This window comes from Microtus oregoni, unplaced genomic scaffold, assembly GCF_018167655.1.
Source record: "Microtus oregoni isolate MIOR12 unplaced genomic scaffold, Mior012 000026F_ref0000081, whole genome shotgun sequence".
NCBI lineage: Eukaryota > Metazoa > Chordata > Mammalia > Rodentia > Cricetidae > Microtus > Microtus oregoni.
This window is the reverse complement of record NW_024543085.1, coordinates 26,815,680-26,835,735: the sequence shown is the minus strand read 5'-3', so window position 1 is coordinate 26,835,735 and position 20,056 is coordinate 26,815,680. Positions and strand designations below refer to the sequence as shown.

The window sequence follows — 20,056 nt, the reverse complement described above, 5'->3', positions numbered from 1 at the left end:
TCCACATGCACACATGCACTCACATTCTACATTCACATTCCACACACACATACACAAACAAACAAGAAACATAATTTTTAAACGACTAAAAGGACAATACTGTAACAAACTATGTTGACTTTTCTCAAAGGGCCCTCAGTCAAAGTTCAACTTACTAATATTCCTAAATACTTTCAGAATGATTTGAGTATAACATAACTTTGGGTCAGACCAGGACAAGTACAAGCACTCCAGTCAGTTCTTGTCTAACATTTTCCTCATGAGTTTTTTTAAAGAACAAAACAAAACTTAATTTTGCATCCTTATTAATATATAAAAATAAATTAGAATTTAAATTTTCAATAGGAAGAAGTAAAAATGTCTCATCAAATCCCACATTGTTTTAATCTATAAAATAAAAATTTAATAGACCACAAAGAAAATGTAGCTCACAATCCCGAAGACAAAATCCTCAACGGGTTCTAGCTAGATAACTGATACCAACTGAGTAAGTGCCCATCTATTCTGACTTTTAAACAGTCTCAGATGCTACATGTAATCTTACCTGGGGAGGATAGTTGCTCTCTGAAGACCATCTGGAAGACTGGTCATTTGGTTTATCCACTAAAATGTTCCTGGAATAAAGAAAAGAAAAAGAAGCAATTAGTTAAAATAGTAAGTGAAAATCAATGGGCAAAAAAGGAATAACCCACTATTATCAAACTATTGAAACTAGCACAAAGTTATTCAGTGTTTGCAGTTTGAATGAGAACAGCATAGAAACCATAAAAAGAAACACAAATGGGCTGCAGAGATGGCTCATCTTAGGTTAAGAGCACTGGCTCCTCTTCCAAGGGTCCTGAGTCCAATTTCCAGCAATCACATGGTAAACCACAACCATCTATAGCGGAATCTGTTGCCTTCTTCTGGCATAAAGTTGACAGAGCACTCACATATATAAAATGAATAAATATTTTTTTTTAAAAAAGTAGTACACAAAGCCTCTAGTAAATTCAAGATTAAAAAAAAAAACAAAACAAAAAACAAAACAAAACAAAACCATTGAAAAGAATACTTGGCCAAGAAGGAGCCAACCAAGAAGTATGAAAGAAGCTAGAGGACTGGAGAGATGGCTCAGAGGTTAAGAGCACTGATTGCTCCTCCAGAGGTCCTGAGTTCAATTCCCAGCAACCACATGGTGGCTCACAACCATCTATAATGAGATCTGGTGCCCTCTTCTGGACTGCTGGCCAGAATGTTGTATATATAATAAATAAATAAATCTAAAAAATTTAAAAAAAAAGAAGGTTGAAAAGAATAGGAACAAAATAAAGGCGGTAGTATGCAGTTATAACAGAAGTATAAAATAATACCCAGAATCCATACCACTACAAATAACCCTAATATAACTATAAGAAAAACATCACACAAACTCAAACTGAAAAACTTTGAGTAAAATACATGACTAGGATTCTTCCAAACACTGTTAAGTGGGGGAAAAAAAAAAAAAGAAGGGATGGAGAGATGGCTCAGTGATTAAAAGAACTTGTTCTTGCAGAGGATTCAATTGTTTGTCAGCACTCACACACAGAGGATTACAACCATCTATGACCCCAGCTCAGGGGACCTCAGGTGCTCTTCTGACCTCCACAGGCACTGGACACACATGTAGTACATATATGTGACCAAAACACTCATATACATAAAATTTTTAAATACATATTTTTAAAAATTTAGAAAACAACAAACAAAATAACACCAACAAAAAAGGAAGACTGGAAACATTGTCATGTATCAAGAAGTGAAAGGAAACAAGGCAACCAAATGGCAATGCTGTGTCTTGAATGCGACCCTACATGAATAAGAAACATTTCTGGGGAAAGTAGTGAGATTGCCTGCATGTTTGCATGCACACAATGTGCATGTCTGGTGCTCACAGAGAACAGACCACAGAACTAGAGTTACAGATGGTTGTTAGTCATGATGTGGGTGCTAAGAACTGAACTCAGGTCCATCGTAAAATAAACAAGTGCTTTTTAACCACTGAGCCATTTCTCTAGCCCCATGTGAAGAAATTTTTAAAAGAAGACCATAAAAAAGAACTATTTTCATTTACATATTCCACAAAGATTAAGGCAAATATAGAATTCAAAATTAATTAAAAAGAAATCAATGAGAACAAACAAAATATAAAAATATAAAACAAAATACAAAAGGTAAATAAAAATCTAAACATTTAAATTACTTAAATCTAAAAAATCACATAATAACAGGCAAAATATCAAACACATAAAGCCAGTATTAATCCAAACACTGGGGATTCAAAACATACATCTGCCCTTAACAACTGGGGCCATATCATCAAAGACAAATATTTCTGAATTAAAACATCAACTGCTAGCTAAAGCTAGCAAACTGTTACTCTGTTTTGCTGGTAGGTATGTAAATTAATTTTCAGGAAACAATTCTAACATACTCTACAACAAAAACAATAAAAATATGCATAGTTGTAAAATGAAAATGATGAAAACAGCCATGATAATATGGGTCTAAAAATCTGGCTTGTATAAACTATCCTCTTTTAAAGTATATATTTAGAAACTGAACACAGAAAAAAGGATCTGCCTAAATATAGACACCTAAATAAGGATTTGAAGTCATGGAATCTAACTACTTCTTAGAACTTAACCTACAAAATTATCTAGAAGGTATTAATCATTCACAATAATCATAACACAATTTAAAGCAATTTGTAAGAAGCCTAACAATTGAGATTAGGTAAAATATGAAATGTTTATGTTACACAACACCAAGTAAAATTATATACAAAAAACTTATTTTAATTAATCATCGAAAAAGGTTCACTACATAGTAGTAAGTAAAGGGCAAACATTATTTATACATGTAAGAAATCAAGTATTATAAGAAAACAGCATTCATATATGAAGCTGTCACATCTTTCATTCAGGGTAGCATGCATCATCTTCATCCTATACAACAGCACACAGGAAACAAGTTAATCTCAAGAAAGAGGAAGACAGTAGTTACCAGGGCCTATGGGAACTGTGGAGAAAGGAAGGATGGAGAGAGCATAGTTAACAGGTACAGGGATGTAGTTTGTTAGGAAGAATACCTTCTAATGTTCAATAAAGCAGAGTAGAACAACTACCGATTACAACATTTAATATTGAAAGTCATTAGAAATTTGGATGTTTCCAACAACAAAAAAATGACAGCTGCCAGGCAAGGCAATTCCTATGATCTAAGCATTACACAGTGCATACTTGTACTGAAGCACACTGAGTTCCACAAATACGGACCGTGACTGTTAGTTGGCTGGTTTTGAGAGCAGAAAACTCAAGCTCTGTAGCCTAGGTTGAGCTTTAATTCCTAGGAATTTTTCTACATAAGCCTTCCAACTGCTACGATCACAGCCATGAGCCACTATGCCCCCAAAATATATTTTCAACACAAGCAGTGAAATAACCATACTCACAAAGACAGATATGCACATTTTCTCACATATGCAGAATTTAGAATTTTAAAAGGGATGATAGTAGAAAAGGATAATTTGGCGAGGACGAAAGGATGGACACAGTGTCCCCTTCTCATTCAAATGATAACAAGATATACAAGTAGGGCTCTAAATAAGATAATCGTACACTGCTGCAAGTTGTTGTGGAATAATCTCTTTGCATACCGTGAAGATATGTCTTTTCAAGGCACCCTCTGAGTGGTTTAATAAAAGTTAAAAGGCCATTAGCTAGGCAGGAGGTATAGGCAGGAGAGCCAGACAGGCGAACACTCTGGGAAGAAAAAAAGGGCAGATGAGACAGAACAGACATGCAAGAAGAAAAGTAAAACTCACAAGTCACGTGGCAACACATACATGATTAGAAATGGGTTCATTTAAGTTATAAGAGCTGGTTAGAAACAAGTCTAAGCCATCGGCAGAGCTTTCATAATTAATAAGAAGTCTCCGTGCATGTATTTGGGAGCAGGCTGGCGGGACAGAAATAACTGCCTGCAGCAAATGTTAAAAAAAATTAGAGTTCTCAAATGGAGTTTAAAACTTAACATACACACACTCCTCTGGAAAAATGCTAATTACATTAATTAGAAAAAGCTACTTATGTAAAAAGAAAAGAAAAGTCTATTCTTTACAAAGGAATGAATAAAATCAAATCCTGGCAACAGCAAACATGGGCTCCAAGATGTAGATAAACACAGGAAATTTCTAAGGGAACTGGACCATATTCACATGCTGATCCTGGGTGTCTAATAGTCTCTAACTCTGTGAAAGACAGACCCAGAAAAGGACATGCAGGGAACGGGGGAAAGGGGGCTCTGCAAAGCAAACAAAATGAGAACTCAGTGGGCAGAGGTCTGAGTGACACAGCCTTCAAATCACATAACTGTAGATACTAATAGAGTCCTCTTCAGAAAACACAGAAAGACAAAGAAAGGGGAAGGGGGAAAATGTTGTACTATCTCCATAAAAGTAAAAGTGATAGTCTGTAAAAATACCTTGTGTCTTAAAGGCGGGGCCTTGAATGCCAGAGCTCAAAGCTACACTTACCCATCCCTTCCTCCTCCAGTTCTTCCTTTTCTACCAGGAAAAAACAAAGAACGAAGGAAAGCCTACCAGAAAATACTGGAGGAAAAATAATATTCTAACATAATAAAAACTTCAGAGCAATCAAGCAAATCAAAGATGAAAAATGTTCCTCAGTATTTTGAAATAACCTAAAAGAAATTAAGAAAACGGCAGCAAACCTGGGGCTGGAGGGGTTGCTCAACCATCAACAGCAGGCTTCTCTCGAGGACCTGGGCCAATTCCACCCACATAAGCAGCTCATGACCATATCTAAACTCCAATCCTCTTCTAGCTTCCACAAGCACTACACAACAGTAGTGCACCAACATACATGCAGGCAAAACACCCATATACACAAAATAAAAAATAAATTTTAAAAAGGAAGTAAAAATTGGAACAAAAGGTATAGCTAGACATCAGAAACAGTCAGTAAAATAAGAGTCCCAAATAAGGGAGAAAACTTGTTTCTTGGTTTTATTTTTAGAAGAAAAAAAGCAAACAAAACTAAATTATAAAAATGTATCCCCAAAAGTATCCCTTCAGAAAAAAAAAAAAAAAGGCCCAGAAAAGTCAGGTGATGGTGGTGCATGCCTTTAATCCCAGCATTTAGGAAGCAGGGACAGAACAATCTCTGTGAGTTTCCAGTCAGTCTAGTTTACAAAGCAAGTTCCAGAGCTCTTACACAGCGAAACCCCGTCTCAAACAAACAAAACAAAAAGTCTAGAAAAAGCATGTTAGAAAGTAAATGAAAATGATCAAAGATATCCAAAAAAGCAAAGCAGTAAATAGGTCAAGTCATGCTTCAAGCAAATCTTTCTAAATTAATCTTCAATCCACAGTAAGAGAATAAACAACATGCTAGAGAAACATACCAAGAAACGCAGGTTTTTGGTTTATTTGTTTGTAGCTCTGGCTACATGAAAATCACAATGTAGACCAGGCTACCCTAAAAATAAGAAATCCACCTGCCTCTGCCTCCCAAGCCCAGGGAATAAAGGAATAAACGAATGCACAAACCATGCTCAGCTTGTCTTTGTTGTTTCTTTTAATGTCCTTGAGCATTCAAATAAAAATATCAAGACATTTATAAGAAACAGAACTAAACCAACCATGAGGATTTGGCATAACAGAATGCAAATGTACACTGCAAAAATGTAGACAGCACACCTTTAATCCCAGCACTAGGGAGGCAGGGGCAGGTGGATCTCTGTGAGCTCGAGGACAGCCTGGTCTACAAGAGCTAGTTCCAGGACAGACTCCAAAGCAACACAGAGAAACCCTATCTTGAAAAACAAAAGTAAACAAAAAAATTTAGACAGGATTGTATCTTGGTGTCACAGGCCTTTAATTCTACCTAGCACTTGGGAGGAAGAGGCAGGCCAACCTCTGTGAATTCTAGGCCAGCATGATCTACAAGTTCCAGGATAGCCAAAGCTACAAAGAGAGGAAATAGACTCTGTTTCAAAACAAACAAATGCAGGCAGCAGAGTTCTAGCTAAATTAAAAAAAAAATACAAAATGAAAAAAGAAAAGAAAAAAGGAAATGGGAGGTGGAAAGGAAAAGGTGGATGCTAGATATTCTTGTTGAGTATCTCAAATATTAGCTGGAAGTTAAGTTGATCACTTAAAATTAGCTATCAGGTGGGAAAAATTTGTAGAGGTTCTTTGTTAACTCCTTAGGACGGTCTGTTTTAGAAAAGGAACTGGACTGAACGTAACCAATGAACACACAATTAGAAAGCATGCTAGTACTGAACAGAGTACCAAACACACACCTGTACTCCTAATATTTAAGAAGAGGCCAACACTGGAAGATTACAAACTTGGGGCCAGCCTGGGCTGCACAAGGAGATCATGACTGGAAGGAGAGAAGATGAGAGGAGAGAAGAGAAGAGAGAAAAATAAGGGAGTAGAGGGGAGGAAGAGCCCTAAAAAAAACTTTTAAGTTTGAATACACAGCATATTAGAATCAGATTAAGGTAATACAGATTTTATAATTATCAGCTAAGAAATGTTTTTAAATAATTATAGTTATAGTTACTTAAGAGTTCTAAAGGAATAGGTAAATAATAAATAGGATAGGTGGGTAGCATTAAAGAAAGAATCTGAGCTTGAAAATCTCCTAATAAAAAACCCCAAACTGAAAAGAAGAAAAAGGAGTGAAGGTGTCCAAAGGTGGTAAGACGTCAAAGGGCTATGACTTATCAATAGCTGCAATAAAAGACAGGAACAGGAAGAGTAGAAATATTTAAGGCAATACAGTGACAGAGAAATTTCAGAAGTCATAACAGACATCAAACCACTAATCCAGGAAGATGAGACAAAACCAATGGAAAGAAAAAGAATCTAAATCTAGGCTATACTGGTTAGATTTTGTTAATGCTGTGATAAGCATCATAACTAAAAACAAATGGCGGGGGGAGGTGGACAGAAGGATGACATAGTTCAACTTTAAGAAAAGTCAGATCAAGGACTCAAGCAGGGACAGAGAGCAAGAACCACTGATGTGGGATGTTCCTCAGTATGTTGTGAATATGTTTTATTACCAATGATTTAAAAAGAAGTTGCTTTGGCCTATGGCAGGGCAGAAAATAGCTAAGCGGGAAATCTAAGCAGAGAGAGGAAGAAAAAAGGCAGAGTCTAAGAGACACCAGCAGCTGCTGGGGAAGCAAGATGTGAGGTAACCAGTCACCAACCTCGTGGTAAAATATAACCTAATTGAAACGGGTTAATTTCAGTTATAAAAGCTTGTTAATAATAAGCCTGAACTAATAAGCCAAACAGTTTGTAATTAATATTAATCCTCTTGAGTGATTATTCAGGAACTGGTGAATGGGAGAGAAACTTCCAGTTACAAACCATGGAGGATATCCACATACTGACTTGTTCTCCATCACTTGCAAAGCTACTTTGCTTTTTCATACAACCCAGGATCACTTGCCTGTTGTGGCAATTAATCATTTATCAAGAAAATACCTGATAGACATGTCCCTAGATCAATCAGATGGAAGCAATTTCTCAACTGGGGTTCCCTCTTCTCAGGGCGGGGGGGGGGGTGTCCTAGGTTTGTGCAAACTGATAAAAACTAGCACATATGCATATCATATTCCAATAGCAGAAAACCAAGAACACAGAGAAGTTATGAAAAAATGTCAGAGAATGGAGAGAACTCATCTACAGAGAAACAATAATAAAGCTACATTACACTTCTCATCAAAAACTCCACAGGCAAGTAAAGAAACTATGTCAATTATTAAATGGGGTGTAGTAATAGGAGCGGCGGGGCTGCGTCCCCAGCACCCCGGCCGCCTGGCTAGCTTATGCTCCCAAATAACAACACACAAACTGTATTCTTTTAAACACTGCTTGGCCCATTTCTATCTAGCCTCTTCTAGGCTAATTCTCGCACCTGGACTAGCCCATTTCTAATTATCTGTGTAGCCCACGAGGTGGCTTGCCAGGGAGATTCTAGCCTACGTCCATCCTGGGTCGGAGCTAAATCGCGTCTGCCTCAGAGAGCAGAGCTATGCGTCTGAGGCGTCTTACCTCACTTCCTCTTCCTCCCAGCATTCTGTTCTGTTTACTCCTCCCATCTATGTTCTAAGCTATGAGGCCAAGCAGTTTATTACTTAACCAATGAAATCAACAGATTGATATATGACACTCCCACATCAATGGGGAAAGAGGACCAATCTTTTGATAGGTTATTTGAAAGTAGAGTGAATAATCAAGAGTTAAAGGTCTAAGTGCAATGGACATAGTGGATGGATGAGGAAGAAACGGGCTTAACTAAAACTAAGGATGTATTAAATATCCTCCCCTTAAATTAACTATAAAGGGCCGGGCAGTGGTGGCGCACACCTTTAATCCCAGCACTCGGGAGGCAGAGGCAGGCGGATCTCTGTGAGTTCGAGACCAGCCTGGTCTACAGAGCTAGTTCCAGGACAGGTTCCAAAGCCACAGAGAAACCCTGTCTCGAAAAACCAAAAAAAAAAAAAAAAAATTAACTATAAAGGGATTTGAACACAGGTTCCCTGCATGGGTGGGTAATCTTTCCCCAGACAACAGTGTTATTAAATGAAAATCTTAGTGCCATGAGTGGGATAGTTCCTTATGAGTTATTCATAAAGGTCTTATAGGTGATACCTCCACCAACACAATACAGTCTACTGCCACTGCTCTTGACTGCCTACAAGAACTAGATTTTAAATACCCTTGTGCTGAAGACACAATACATTCTAATTGTAGGACATACAGAAATCAAACTGGAATTGACCTGAAAACTTCCTCACAGATGGCCTAATTTTCATAATACTGGAAGGTGCCATGCAGGCAGGTAGGAGAGTCAAGTCATCAATGATATTACACAACAGTGAATATCCTGCACGCTACAATACTGACTTACCAGGCAATAATGGCATGAAGATCATGGGGGTAACCAATCACTTTCTGGTTGGATCTAAGGCCTGTTCCATAGAAGGGAACCCATGTCTGGTCAAAAGTCTATAATTCTGGAAGTCATAGGCCCTGGGGTGCAACCCATTACTGTTGTTCTACTAATGGATAAGCAATGAAATTGCCTTCTAGATATTTGTTTATGCCCACAGATGAGTGCTGCTCTCAACCCTGATGAGAGAAGTTGCTTTTACAGTGAGCAGCAATTTAATGCAAAGACTCATAACTAGGTCAAAGTATTTTTTAAAAAGTGGCTATTAAGTACTCAACCCTAAATAGAACATCCATATCAATTTGGTTCTCCTAAGCTCCAGCAACACAGTGAAGAGATGATAGAAAGAAACATAATCTTCTGGGCATGACCAGCATGAGTGCTGCTCTCACTGTAATTATGATCAAATGCACAGGATCAAGCCAACAAAGTCAGTCTGTATTCTAGTAGGTAGCACTAACTAGACTCAGTGGGTTTAAACAAAAGGAGAAAGCATGAAGATGGGAAGGAAACATTGGGAGCATGTTGGCATGCTGAGGGGTTGGGAAGGATAAGATAAATGTATACATGTATGAAATTGTCAAAGAATAAAAAGATTTTTTTATTTTTTAAAAACGTCCAGAGATTGGTAGTCATAAAAACAGACACCTGACTTAATCTCATTGCACATTTTGTATATCAAGATTGGGCTCATTTAGAAAGGATAAAGTAGGGGGCTGGAGAGATGGCTCAGAGGTTAAGAGCACTGGCTGTTCTTCCAGAGGTCCTGAGTTCAATTCCCAGCAACCACATGGTGGCTCACAACCATCTGTACTGAGATCTGGCGCCCTCCTCTGGCGTGCGGGCATACATCGAGGCAGAATGTTGTATACATAATAAATAAATAAATCTTTAAAAAAAAAAGATAAAGTAGAGTGTCCTTTTGTTACCTGCCTCCCTCTCTCTGCCATGAGATGTTCAGACAGAAGACCTTTTGTCAGGTGGTGGCTACTGAATCTTAGATGGGTCAGCTTCTACAACTGTAAGCCAATAAATTTCTATCTATTACAAACCAGCCAATCTATGACACTCTGATATAATCATACAAGACAGAAATAAAATATATTCTGAAAATCAGCTATTTATACCACTCATAAGCAGTATTGTTTAAAGCTGGAGTTAGATTAGTCACAAACAAACTTTGCAAACTCTAGTATAAGCACTGTGATGGTCCCAGTTGCTGGGACTATTTGGGGAGGTTTAGGTGGTGTAGCCTTGCTGGAGGAGAGTAAGATGCTTTGCCTACTTCTAGTTGTTGCCTCGCATTCATGCTTACAGTTCAAGATGAGAACTTTCACCTTCCTGTTCCTGCCACCTATTTCCATGCTGTGCCAGCTGCTATGGACTCTAACCCTCTAGAACTGTAAGCCAAAATATACTCTTCTATTAACACAAGAACTAAAAATTTAAATGAATATAATTAATAGGCAAAAGAAAGTAAAGTCACATTGGAGGCTAATTTCAAATCAGAGACAGAGAAAGAAAAGATGCAAGAAACACATGCATGAATAGAAAAAAGTTGCAAATATGGTAGATATGAACCCAATTGTATCAGTAATCAATTTATATGTGAATGATTTAACTAAAACAACTAAAAGAGAATGCTGGAATGAGTGAGAAAAAAACTGTTCAAATACATCATTTATAAAAAAAAACCCACATAAATAACATGGATGAATATAATGAAACAGATAAAGGTGCATCATGTTTTAAGCAGAAGGTGAAATAGCCGTATCGATATCAGGCTTACTTAAGTAGAGGGGAAATCATCAGGGATAGAGGGGCATTAATGAAAATGTGTCAATTCTTCAAGAAGACACAAAAATCCTTAATGTGACTGCACCAAACAAAGTGTCAAAATACTCGAGGGAAAAACTGTCAGAACTGCAAGAAGCACTATTATAATTTGGAAGTATCAACCTCCTTCTTTTCAGCAATTGACAGATTCAGCAGGCAAAAATTCAGAATACCACTGAACTGAAAAGCAACATCAACCAACTGGATCTGACATCTCCAGAACACCTCACCACCAACAAAGTGCATTCTCCCCAAGCTCGCACAGGAACGCTCACTAAGGCGGGAAAATACATTTTAGTAACAAAAGAACAGAACCTTATACACAGCATGTTCACAGATCTCAGTGGAATTAAATTAGAATCATTCATAGAAGATAACTACAAAATCTTAAATTATTTGGCATAAACAACACAGTTCCGAATAATACGCAAATCAAAGAAATCTCGGGATAAACACAGAGATATTTTGAAATAGATAAAATGGGGAAAAAAACCTTACAAGTGTTAAATATACATTAGCAAATCAGAAAAATTTTTAAATGAATCACCTAAGCTTCTACCCTAAGAAACTAGGAGAGAAAAGAAATGAAAGCATGAATATGACAATAATAACAAGTAAAACAAAAATTACAGTAAAAATCAAACCGAAATTGAGAGAACTAGAGAAAAGAATGAAGCGGAGTCTGGCTACCTTATAAAAAGAAAAAAAGAAAAAAAACATAGACCTCTAGAGGCTTAGAGACTTTTTTTTTTGTGGCGGGGGAGTGGAGGGGATTAGAGTGTGCGTGTGTGTATGTGTGTGTGTGTGTGTGTGTGTAAGTGCCCAAGAGACCAAAGACATTAGATCCTCTGCAAATGGAGTTACAGGCAACTGTGCATCATCAGACATGAGTGTTGGAAATAGACACAGTCCTCTGAGAACAGCAAGTGCTCTTCTTAACCACTGCACTGAGCCATCTTTCCAGCTCCAGAGTTTCCATTTTTTCATTTAACATATAGTATTTATACTGACTTATGTGAGCACAACTTTATAAATCAAGTCCATATACAAATACAATGTATAACGATCACCAGAGTACTCAGCCCTTCTGTCCCCTCAAATACTATCATGCATATGATCCTGGGAACCCAATTCTTCCTCTCCAGTTATTTTGAAATATACAGTTAATTGCTTTGGGTTAGTTCCCCAATTTTGTAACAGAAGAGAACTACAGCAACTACTCCTGGGTACTGATTATCCTACCCTCTGTGTTTTCTTCCTAGCCTCTACTAATTGCTATACCATCATCTACTACTATGTGATTAATGTCTTTAGCTTCTGCAATATTTGTTTCTGTAACTAATTTATTTTACTTAACATAACACTCTCCGGTTTCAGTCATGCTGCTGCAATGATAGGATTTCATCCTTTTTATGGTTAAACAGTATTCTCCCCACCCCCACTCCACACACCTTAAAAAAAAAATCGGTGTGTACAGGTATATACAAATATATCTGTGTGTGAATGCCATTGTGTGGGCCAGAAGAGGGCACCAGAACCCCTGAGACTGAAGTTATAGATGATTGTGAGTCATGTGGGTGCTAGGAATAAAACTCTCTGCAAGAGTATCAAGTGTTCTTAACCAGTGAGCCATCTCAGTCCTCATATACCTCTTTTAAAAGTCCATTCATCCGCTGATGAACGTCTTGGCTAACTCTATAATTCTGGTTCCTGTGAATAGTGCTGTGATAAACACTTACGTGGCTATCTCTTTGATGTAATGACTTTTATATACCCAGGAATGGGGCTGCTGGGTTGTAAAGTTTTTTTGAGAGACCTCTGTACTGTTTTCCAAAACAGCTATACACTAATTATATTACTATCCACAATATACAATTCTCCTGTCTCTATATCCCAGTTAAGTTCTTACACATACACACATACACATAAAACCACAAATCTATAAAAGCAAAAATCAGGCCACAAAAAGATTAAAGTTTTGCTCTGAGAAGAACTGTGTTAAAAGGATAAAATGATAAATACAGTCTATATATTTTTTAAAAAGGACTTATATTTAGAACATACAAGTGATCACAACAATTTAAAAAAGAAGAGAAAGAAAGAAAACAATTCAATTAGAAAAAAGGCAAGACATGAATAACATTTAATTGGGTGCATACAGGAGACAGAAAAACACATGAAAACATGTGATCACCATTAGCCATTATAAACATCCACGTTCAGTTATCATTACTTGCCTATCAGAACAGCTAAAATTAAAAACCAGTGACAGCAGCAAAGTCCATTACAAATTCAGAGAAACAATGGATGGCTGACATGGCTCATGAATTCAATCCCCAAGACCCACATGGTAGGAGAGAACTGATTCTTGCATGTTGCCACATATACATATGTGTACACACACACACACTAACAATAATAAATAAAAAATACAACAAGAAAAAAAAAGAACTCAAGAGAAACTGGAACACCTGCACACTCATGTGAGTGTGGAATGGTCCAGTCATTCTAGGTGCCTACTACAGTTTCTTACAAAAGTACCTTTCATATAATTCAATAACTAGACTCTTGAAAACTGATGCAGTAGAAATAAAAATTTATTTCCAAATAAAATCTACATCAAGTATTCAAAGCAGCTTTACGTCTACTAATCCCACAATGGAAACAAGATGTCCTTCAGTTGATAAAGATCAAATACAGTACATTTAAATGAACAGATATATATGCAGTTGCTCATATCTGCATGAATCCAAAACTAATAAAAATGGCTATTCAAACTAGAATGAATAAAAAGTGCTGAAGGGACAGAAATGAAGACGTACAGTTTAAAATTTGAAACCATAGGGGATGGGCAGATGGCTTCTAGAATAAAAGTCCATATTGTTCTTGGAGAGGACCCAGGTTGGGTCCCCAAGCCCCAACGTGGTGTCTCAAAACAATCCCTAACTTCAATTCCAAGGGATCCAACACCCTCATCCCCTCTTCACAAGTAAGTGCATGGTATATACAAATACATACAGGCAAGATGCTCATATATGTAAAAATAAAATAGATCTAATTTTTTCTTAATTTGAAACCATGGAAATATTTTTTACATTTATAAACAAAGAAGAAAAAAACAAGAGAATCTCTAAAAACTGAAACTAAAACAACTATCTCCAAATGAAAAAAAACCTGACAACAAATAGAAATAAATTAATACAACTGGGTATCAAGTTAATGATATAACCATAAAATTTTTGTTTTCTGCCGGGCGGTGGTGGCGCACGCCTTTAATCCCAGCACTCGGGAGGCAGAGGCAGGTGGATCTCTGTGAGTTCGAGGCCAGCCTGGTCTACAGAGCTAGTTCCAGGACAGGAACCAAAAGCTACGGAGAAACCCTGTCTTGAAAAATCCAAAAAAAACAAAACAAAACAAAATTTTTGTTTTCTTTCTTTTTTTATTTTATTTTTTTATTTTTCAAGACAGTTTCTCTGTAGCTTTGGAGCCTGTCCTGGAACTAGCTCTTGTAGACCAGGCTGGTCTGGAACTCACAGGAGATCCACCTGCCTCTGCCTCCCAAGTGCTGAGATTAAAGGCGTGCGCCACTACTGCCCAGCATGAAATTATTAGTAAAAACATGTATTTAACTGACATTAGAAGCAATGCTTTTTAATCACCCTCAGTTGAATACTCTGGGAGGGGACTTGCAAAAAAATGTTAAACTTTACCTAATAATACTATTACTCTTTGGAAATTATATTTGAGGACACATTTGTGTGTACCAAACAGCGAAATGACTAAGTGGTAACTCTACTAATGCTATTAGGAAAATATTACCAACATTAAAAAGTAAAAACTGCCAGGCGGTGATGGCGCATGCCTTTAATCCCAGCACTCAGGTGGCAGAGGCAGGCGGATCTCTGAGTTCGAGGCCAACCTGGTTTACAGAGTGAGTGAGTTCCAGGACAGGCTCCAAAAGCTACAGAGAAACCTTGTCTCGAAAAACCAAAACAACAACAACAAAAACAAAAAAACAAAACCAAAAAAACTCAAAAAAAACGTAAAAACTGTGGAACCAGAGAGATAAGAGAGCTTTTTATTCTTTCAGAGGACCCAGGTTTGGTTCCCAGCACCACACAATGGCTAACAACCTATTCCAAGAGATCAATTACTCTTCTAACCTCTGTACCAGCATGAACTTGGTGCATAAAACCATACAGGCATACATACATGCACAAAAAAGTATTAAATTCTTTAAAATATTTTTAAAGTAGCAAATATAAAATGAAAGAAATTACAATCTGGCAAATCAAATCCAAAATTAAAATAGTCTAAGATGAGCATTATTTTCTCTTTAAAAGTTACTTCCTGGCTATATATCCTAGGGAGGTTTAAGAAAAAGACAATCTGGTAGCAACAAATTTTCCTAGTTTCCAATAATACATTCTAAATATCATCCTCTTACTAATGTATATAAAGGACAGACTCCCTATATAAAAAATATTTGAAATAATAATGGGGCCAAGTCAAGGAACATAGGAACAAGACTGGAGAGGCTCCTACTATTCAAAAATGCTAACAATCTGGTATCAAATGTAATGACTACTAAAGTTGTTTGAAATATAGTGGAGGGGCTGGAGAGACGGCTCAGTAGTTAAGAGCACTGGTTGCTCTTCCAGAGGACCTGGTTCTGGTTCCCAGTACCACATGGCAGCTCATAACTGCCTGCAACTGTAGTACCAGGGGACCTGACACCCGCTTCTGGTCTCCCCAAGCACTAGGTATGAATTTGGAGCATAGATATACTTGTAGGCAAAATATCCTTACACATAAAAATAATTTAAAAAAAATAAGATAAAAGGATACTGTAGAAATAGTCTAGTGAGCAAAGGTTTTCTTTAAAAACAAAATCAACTATATACCTAGAGAAATACCCAACTTAATTCATTATTCTGTAATTAGTCATTAAAAGGAAAGAATTAAACACTTATCTTACTTTCCAGTTGGCTGTATTTCAGTAACTAAAAGCTCTTATCATTGAGGGTAATTTCAATGCGTAAAAGTCAACTGGCATGCGTGGTGAAGGCCTGGGTTTGATGACCAGTAAATATGAGGGGAAGAGGAAATTGCAACAAACAAATCGAAAATAATATAAAAATTACATATAACCAATTTCCATGCCTTGTTAAACATTTTTTATTCTGACAATGATTATCACTAAATATTAATACCATTAATAAAAGGCTAATAGGAAATCTTACCAGAAATTACCACTAGACTATGCAGCCTGAAGTACTAACAATACAAAGTACATTATACCACCTAGAGAGTCTTTTAAAAAAAGATTCGAAATATAATTCCCAGTATTCTTTAGAACTAGAGGAAGTAATTTAATACTACTATGAAAAAGCATCTAGACTTAGTTAAATATGGAAGCTTATTCAGAGCAAATGACACAGTTTCCTCAAAAATATCAGTTGGTGAGCCGGGCGGTGGTGGCGCACGCCTTTAATCCCAGCACTCGGGAGGCGGAGGCAGGCGGATCTCTGTGAGTTCGAGGCCAGCCTGGTCTACAAGAGCTAGTTCCAGGACAGGAACCAAAAGCTACGAAGAAACCCTGTCTCGAAAAATCAAAAAAAAAAAAAAATATATCAGTTGGTAAAAATGGGGATAGCTCAAGTTGGCAAAGTGCTTGTCTAGCTAGCAGCACAAAGCCTCAAGTTCAATTCTTTTTTGTTCGTTTGTTTTTTGAGACAGAGTTTCTCTCTGTAGCTTTAGAGTCTGTCCTGGAACTCGCTCTTGTAGACCAGGCTAGCCTCGAACTCACGGAGATCTGCCTGCCTCCTCCCAAGTGCTGGGATTAAAGGTATGCACCACTACCACCCAGTCCAAGTTCAATTTTTAACACCCAATAAACCAGAAATGGTAGCATACACCTGTGTTCCCAGCATTATGAAGGTGAGAGCAAAAGAATCAGAAGTTCCAGGTCACCCTTGATAGATAATGAGTCTGGGACATCATTGGATACATGAGACCCTGTCTTAAAAATAAATTCTAAAAAAATCAGCGGGTTGAAGAAAAATGGCAAAAAGATGGGAAAACTCTTCTTGATAAAAGAATTTTAAAGGGACATAACAACAGAATGAGTATTTAGATTCTGATTCAAACAACAAAAACAGAAAGCTGTACATGGAAACATCAGTTGTTATTAAAACATCACTGTTAAATCTATTAAGTAACATCAAAGAAATTATAAGAAGTAAACATCTCTAGACCAGCAATTCAGAGAAGGCTCCAAAGGATTTCTACTTGTTGATAATCCTACCTTAATGTAATCGGTCTCTAGTGTAGGAATGGCCTAGCGACTTATTTCAAACCAACAGAACAGAGTAACAGTGATGTAGTGTCATTTCTAAACCTCAGATACATAAATGTGATTTAGATCTTACTAACAGGCTCTCTCTTGCTGGCTTTGGTGAAGCAGAACATGTTAGAGGGCTAGCTGGCAGCCTCTGCCCAACAATATTAACTATCATTTTTAAAAAGATTTGTTTGTTTGCTTGTTTACTATATTCAGTATGCCTGCATGCCAGAAGAGGTCACCAGATCTCATAATAGATGGTTGTAAGCCCCCATGTGGTTGCTGGGGCTTGAACTCAGAACCTTTGTAAGAGCAGCCAGTGCTCTTAACTATTGAACTATCTCTCCAACCCATTTATTGACTATTCTTATCTTAAAACCATTAAAATTTCAAAACCATATACTAAACCTTACCACCGGGGAGACAACCAACCATAAAATCTTTTTGTCTGAATTTTGTGATAGCTTTCAAGTAAAATTTCAAGAGCTAGATTTATCTGCTGTCTTGTAAAACATTTTTACTTATGTACATACATACATGCATAACTAACTGTAGATGGAGCAGTGGGCAGACCTGCTTTTCGTCCCGCTGGGCTCCCACACAGCTAGGTTAGCCCCAGAAATAAAAATACACAGATTGTATTCATTTAAATACTGCCTGGCCCATTAGTTTCAGCCTCTTATTGGCTAATTCTCACATCTTGATTAACCCATTTCTAATAATCTGTGTAGCACCACGAGGTGGTGGCTTACCGGGAAAGATTCAGCATGTCTGACCTGGTGGCTGGCTCCATTGCGTCTGACCCAGAGAGGAGAGGCATGGCAATTGCCTCACTTCCCTCTTCCTCCCAGCATTCTGTTCTGTCTACTCCACCAACCTAAGGGCTGCCTATCAAATGGTCAAGGCAGTTTCTTTATTAACCAATGAAATCAACACAAAACAGAAGACCATCCCACATCACATAACAGTGGGACATGAATGGGCTACATCCTGTGTGTGGAGGTAATAGGACAACTGTGGAGTCAGTTTTGTCCTTCATGGGTTCTCAAGCTATCAGGCTGGTACAGCAAGTGCCTTTGCCCACTGAGCCATCTGTGCCACCCACCCCTATCTCCAATAGCTTCATAGACTTTTCCTAAATGTGTCAATGAGTAATAGGCTCTTTTAAAAGCCATTCTACAGGTCTGCTCATATCAAATTAAATAGATCCATAACTAGATCACTGAAGACTGGGCAGAGCTTGTTAACTGTGTAGGAGCTGAGAAATGCCTGGGACTTTAACAGGCCGAAAAGCTAAAGAACATATCTCAGAGTCAAGATCCCTCTGACTTTGTTTTACCCTTCCCAGTACACAGAGAGGCTTTCTGCCACATCCACCAGCTTCCCAGCCTGACTGGATCTGCAAAAGGGAACACAACTGCCTTCAGTCTCTTACTGAAATCCCACTAATTAGGGGACACTAAATTCTTATCACAGAGACAAAGACTGAACTCTGTCCACATATCTAGGCATTCAAATACAACTTGTCCTGTATTTCAAGCCCATAAAGAATTATTTACAAACCTCTGTCTGTTCTGTAGGCCCTGCAAACTTTGTCACAGGACATAGTATGTTCTCCAGGTCCACTGAGTTCCATTAAAAATCATTAGCATTTTCCTAAAATGATTGACACTCCCCATTTCCTCCTTCTCTATAGAAAAGGAAGTACATATATTATGCTGGGGTAGTAAATAATCACAATGGTTTTCTCCAAGAGTTGACTTTTCCCTTTTGCATATTAATAAAATAGTAGGCCTTTTTCCTATTAGTTTATTGCAACAAGCCTTCAAAAAACAAGGGATTAATTTCCTAAGGCATATAAAATGTTCATGCTTTCTTCATCAACCACTTAGAGGGTCATATGGCAGGCACATCATGTTATAAATAGAGTATATAAATTCAGAGTGCTTTACTTACCTTCAAATTATATAGAAGTGAGCAATTCAGTGAGATAGATGACTTTGAAGTCAAGATTATTATAGGTGAATAACCAACATCCTTGCTCAACTTTTAGACAAGGGAGCCATCAATCTTTCCACCAGCAAATATAGTTTAAGGGCTAGAGAGATGAATCTGTGGTTAAAAAGTGCTTGCTGCTTTTCCAGAAGACCCAAGTTCGGTTTCCTGTACCCACGTCTGGTGACATACAACTGTTTTGTAACTCCAGCTCCAGATCTGAGGCCCTCTTCTGTTTTATAATAGCACTAGCACCAGCACAAGTGTGTCACACATTCACAAACACACAGACATAGATAAAAATAAATCTTTAAAATAAGACTAGTTCAAGGCATATGTGCTAGGATAGTCCTAACAAGCCAGCCAATATGTTGAGACAGACAAGTTTAAGGACAGCCCAGTGACCTAGAGCACCTCTAGGTCACAAAAAAAAAAAAATAGTTTTGTCTGCCCCTTTTCTATAAGGCAACACCCGGCACCGCCTCTCCAGTGGGTGATTTATGGTCAGGCACATCCTGGTAGAAAGAAATAAAAAGGTTAGCTTAGACTGGCACTGGTGCAAGTGCAGCCAACGCCATCCTGTACTTGTGATGACCTGTCAGGAAAAATTCTTGTTTACCATAAAGCATCCATAAGCTTAAAATCATGAGATATACAACACATTTACATGCAGATCTCCCAAACTTATACAGCAGCCCATTTATCAGTCATGGGTTCCCACTTCCCTCCACTAGATTCATAAAAAGGACTCAAACAAACAAACAAACAAACCACTCCAGGCATGTTTGAAAGAAAATTGACCCCCTGAACCCCCAAAGGGAATGGCACTATTAGGAGATGTGGCTTTGCAGGAGTGGTA

At 37.7% G+C, this 20,056-nt stretch overlaps 1 protein-coding gene across 2 annotated transcripts in view; it reads right to left on the bottom strand.

The window, feature by feature from the left end:
* Positions 1–20,056, bottom strand: part of Mkln1 (muskelin 1) — a 123,203-nt gene that overhangs the window by 88,698 nt on the left and 14,449 nt on the right. The window contains exons 1-2 of one of the 2 annotated variants that reach the window (XM_041675438.1): positions 19,159–19,264; positions 545–614 (exon numbers count right to left, since the gene is read on the bottom strand). Coding sequence is in view for 1 of the 2 variants with exons in the window: in XM_041675437.1 (XP_041531371.1) it covers positions 545–614 (70 nt within the window). In the remaining variant the exon portion in view is untranslated. Of the gene's footprint in view, positions 1–544; positions 615–19,158; positions 19,265–20,056 lie in introns of those variants that run through there. The other variant, XM_041675437.1, reaches the window with a different exon arrangement.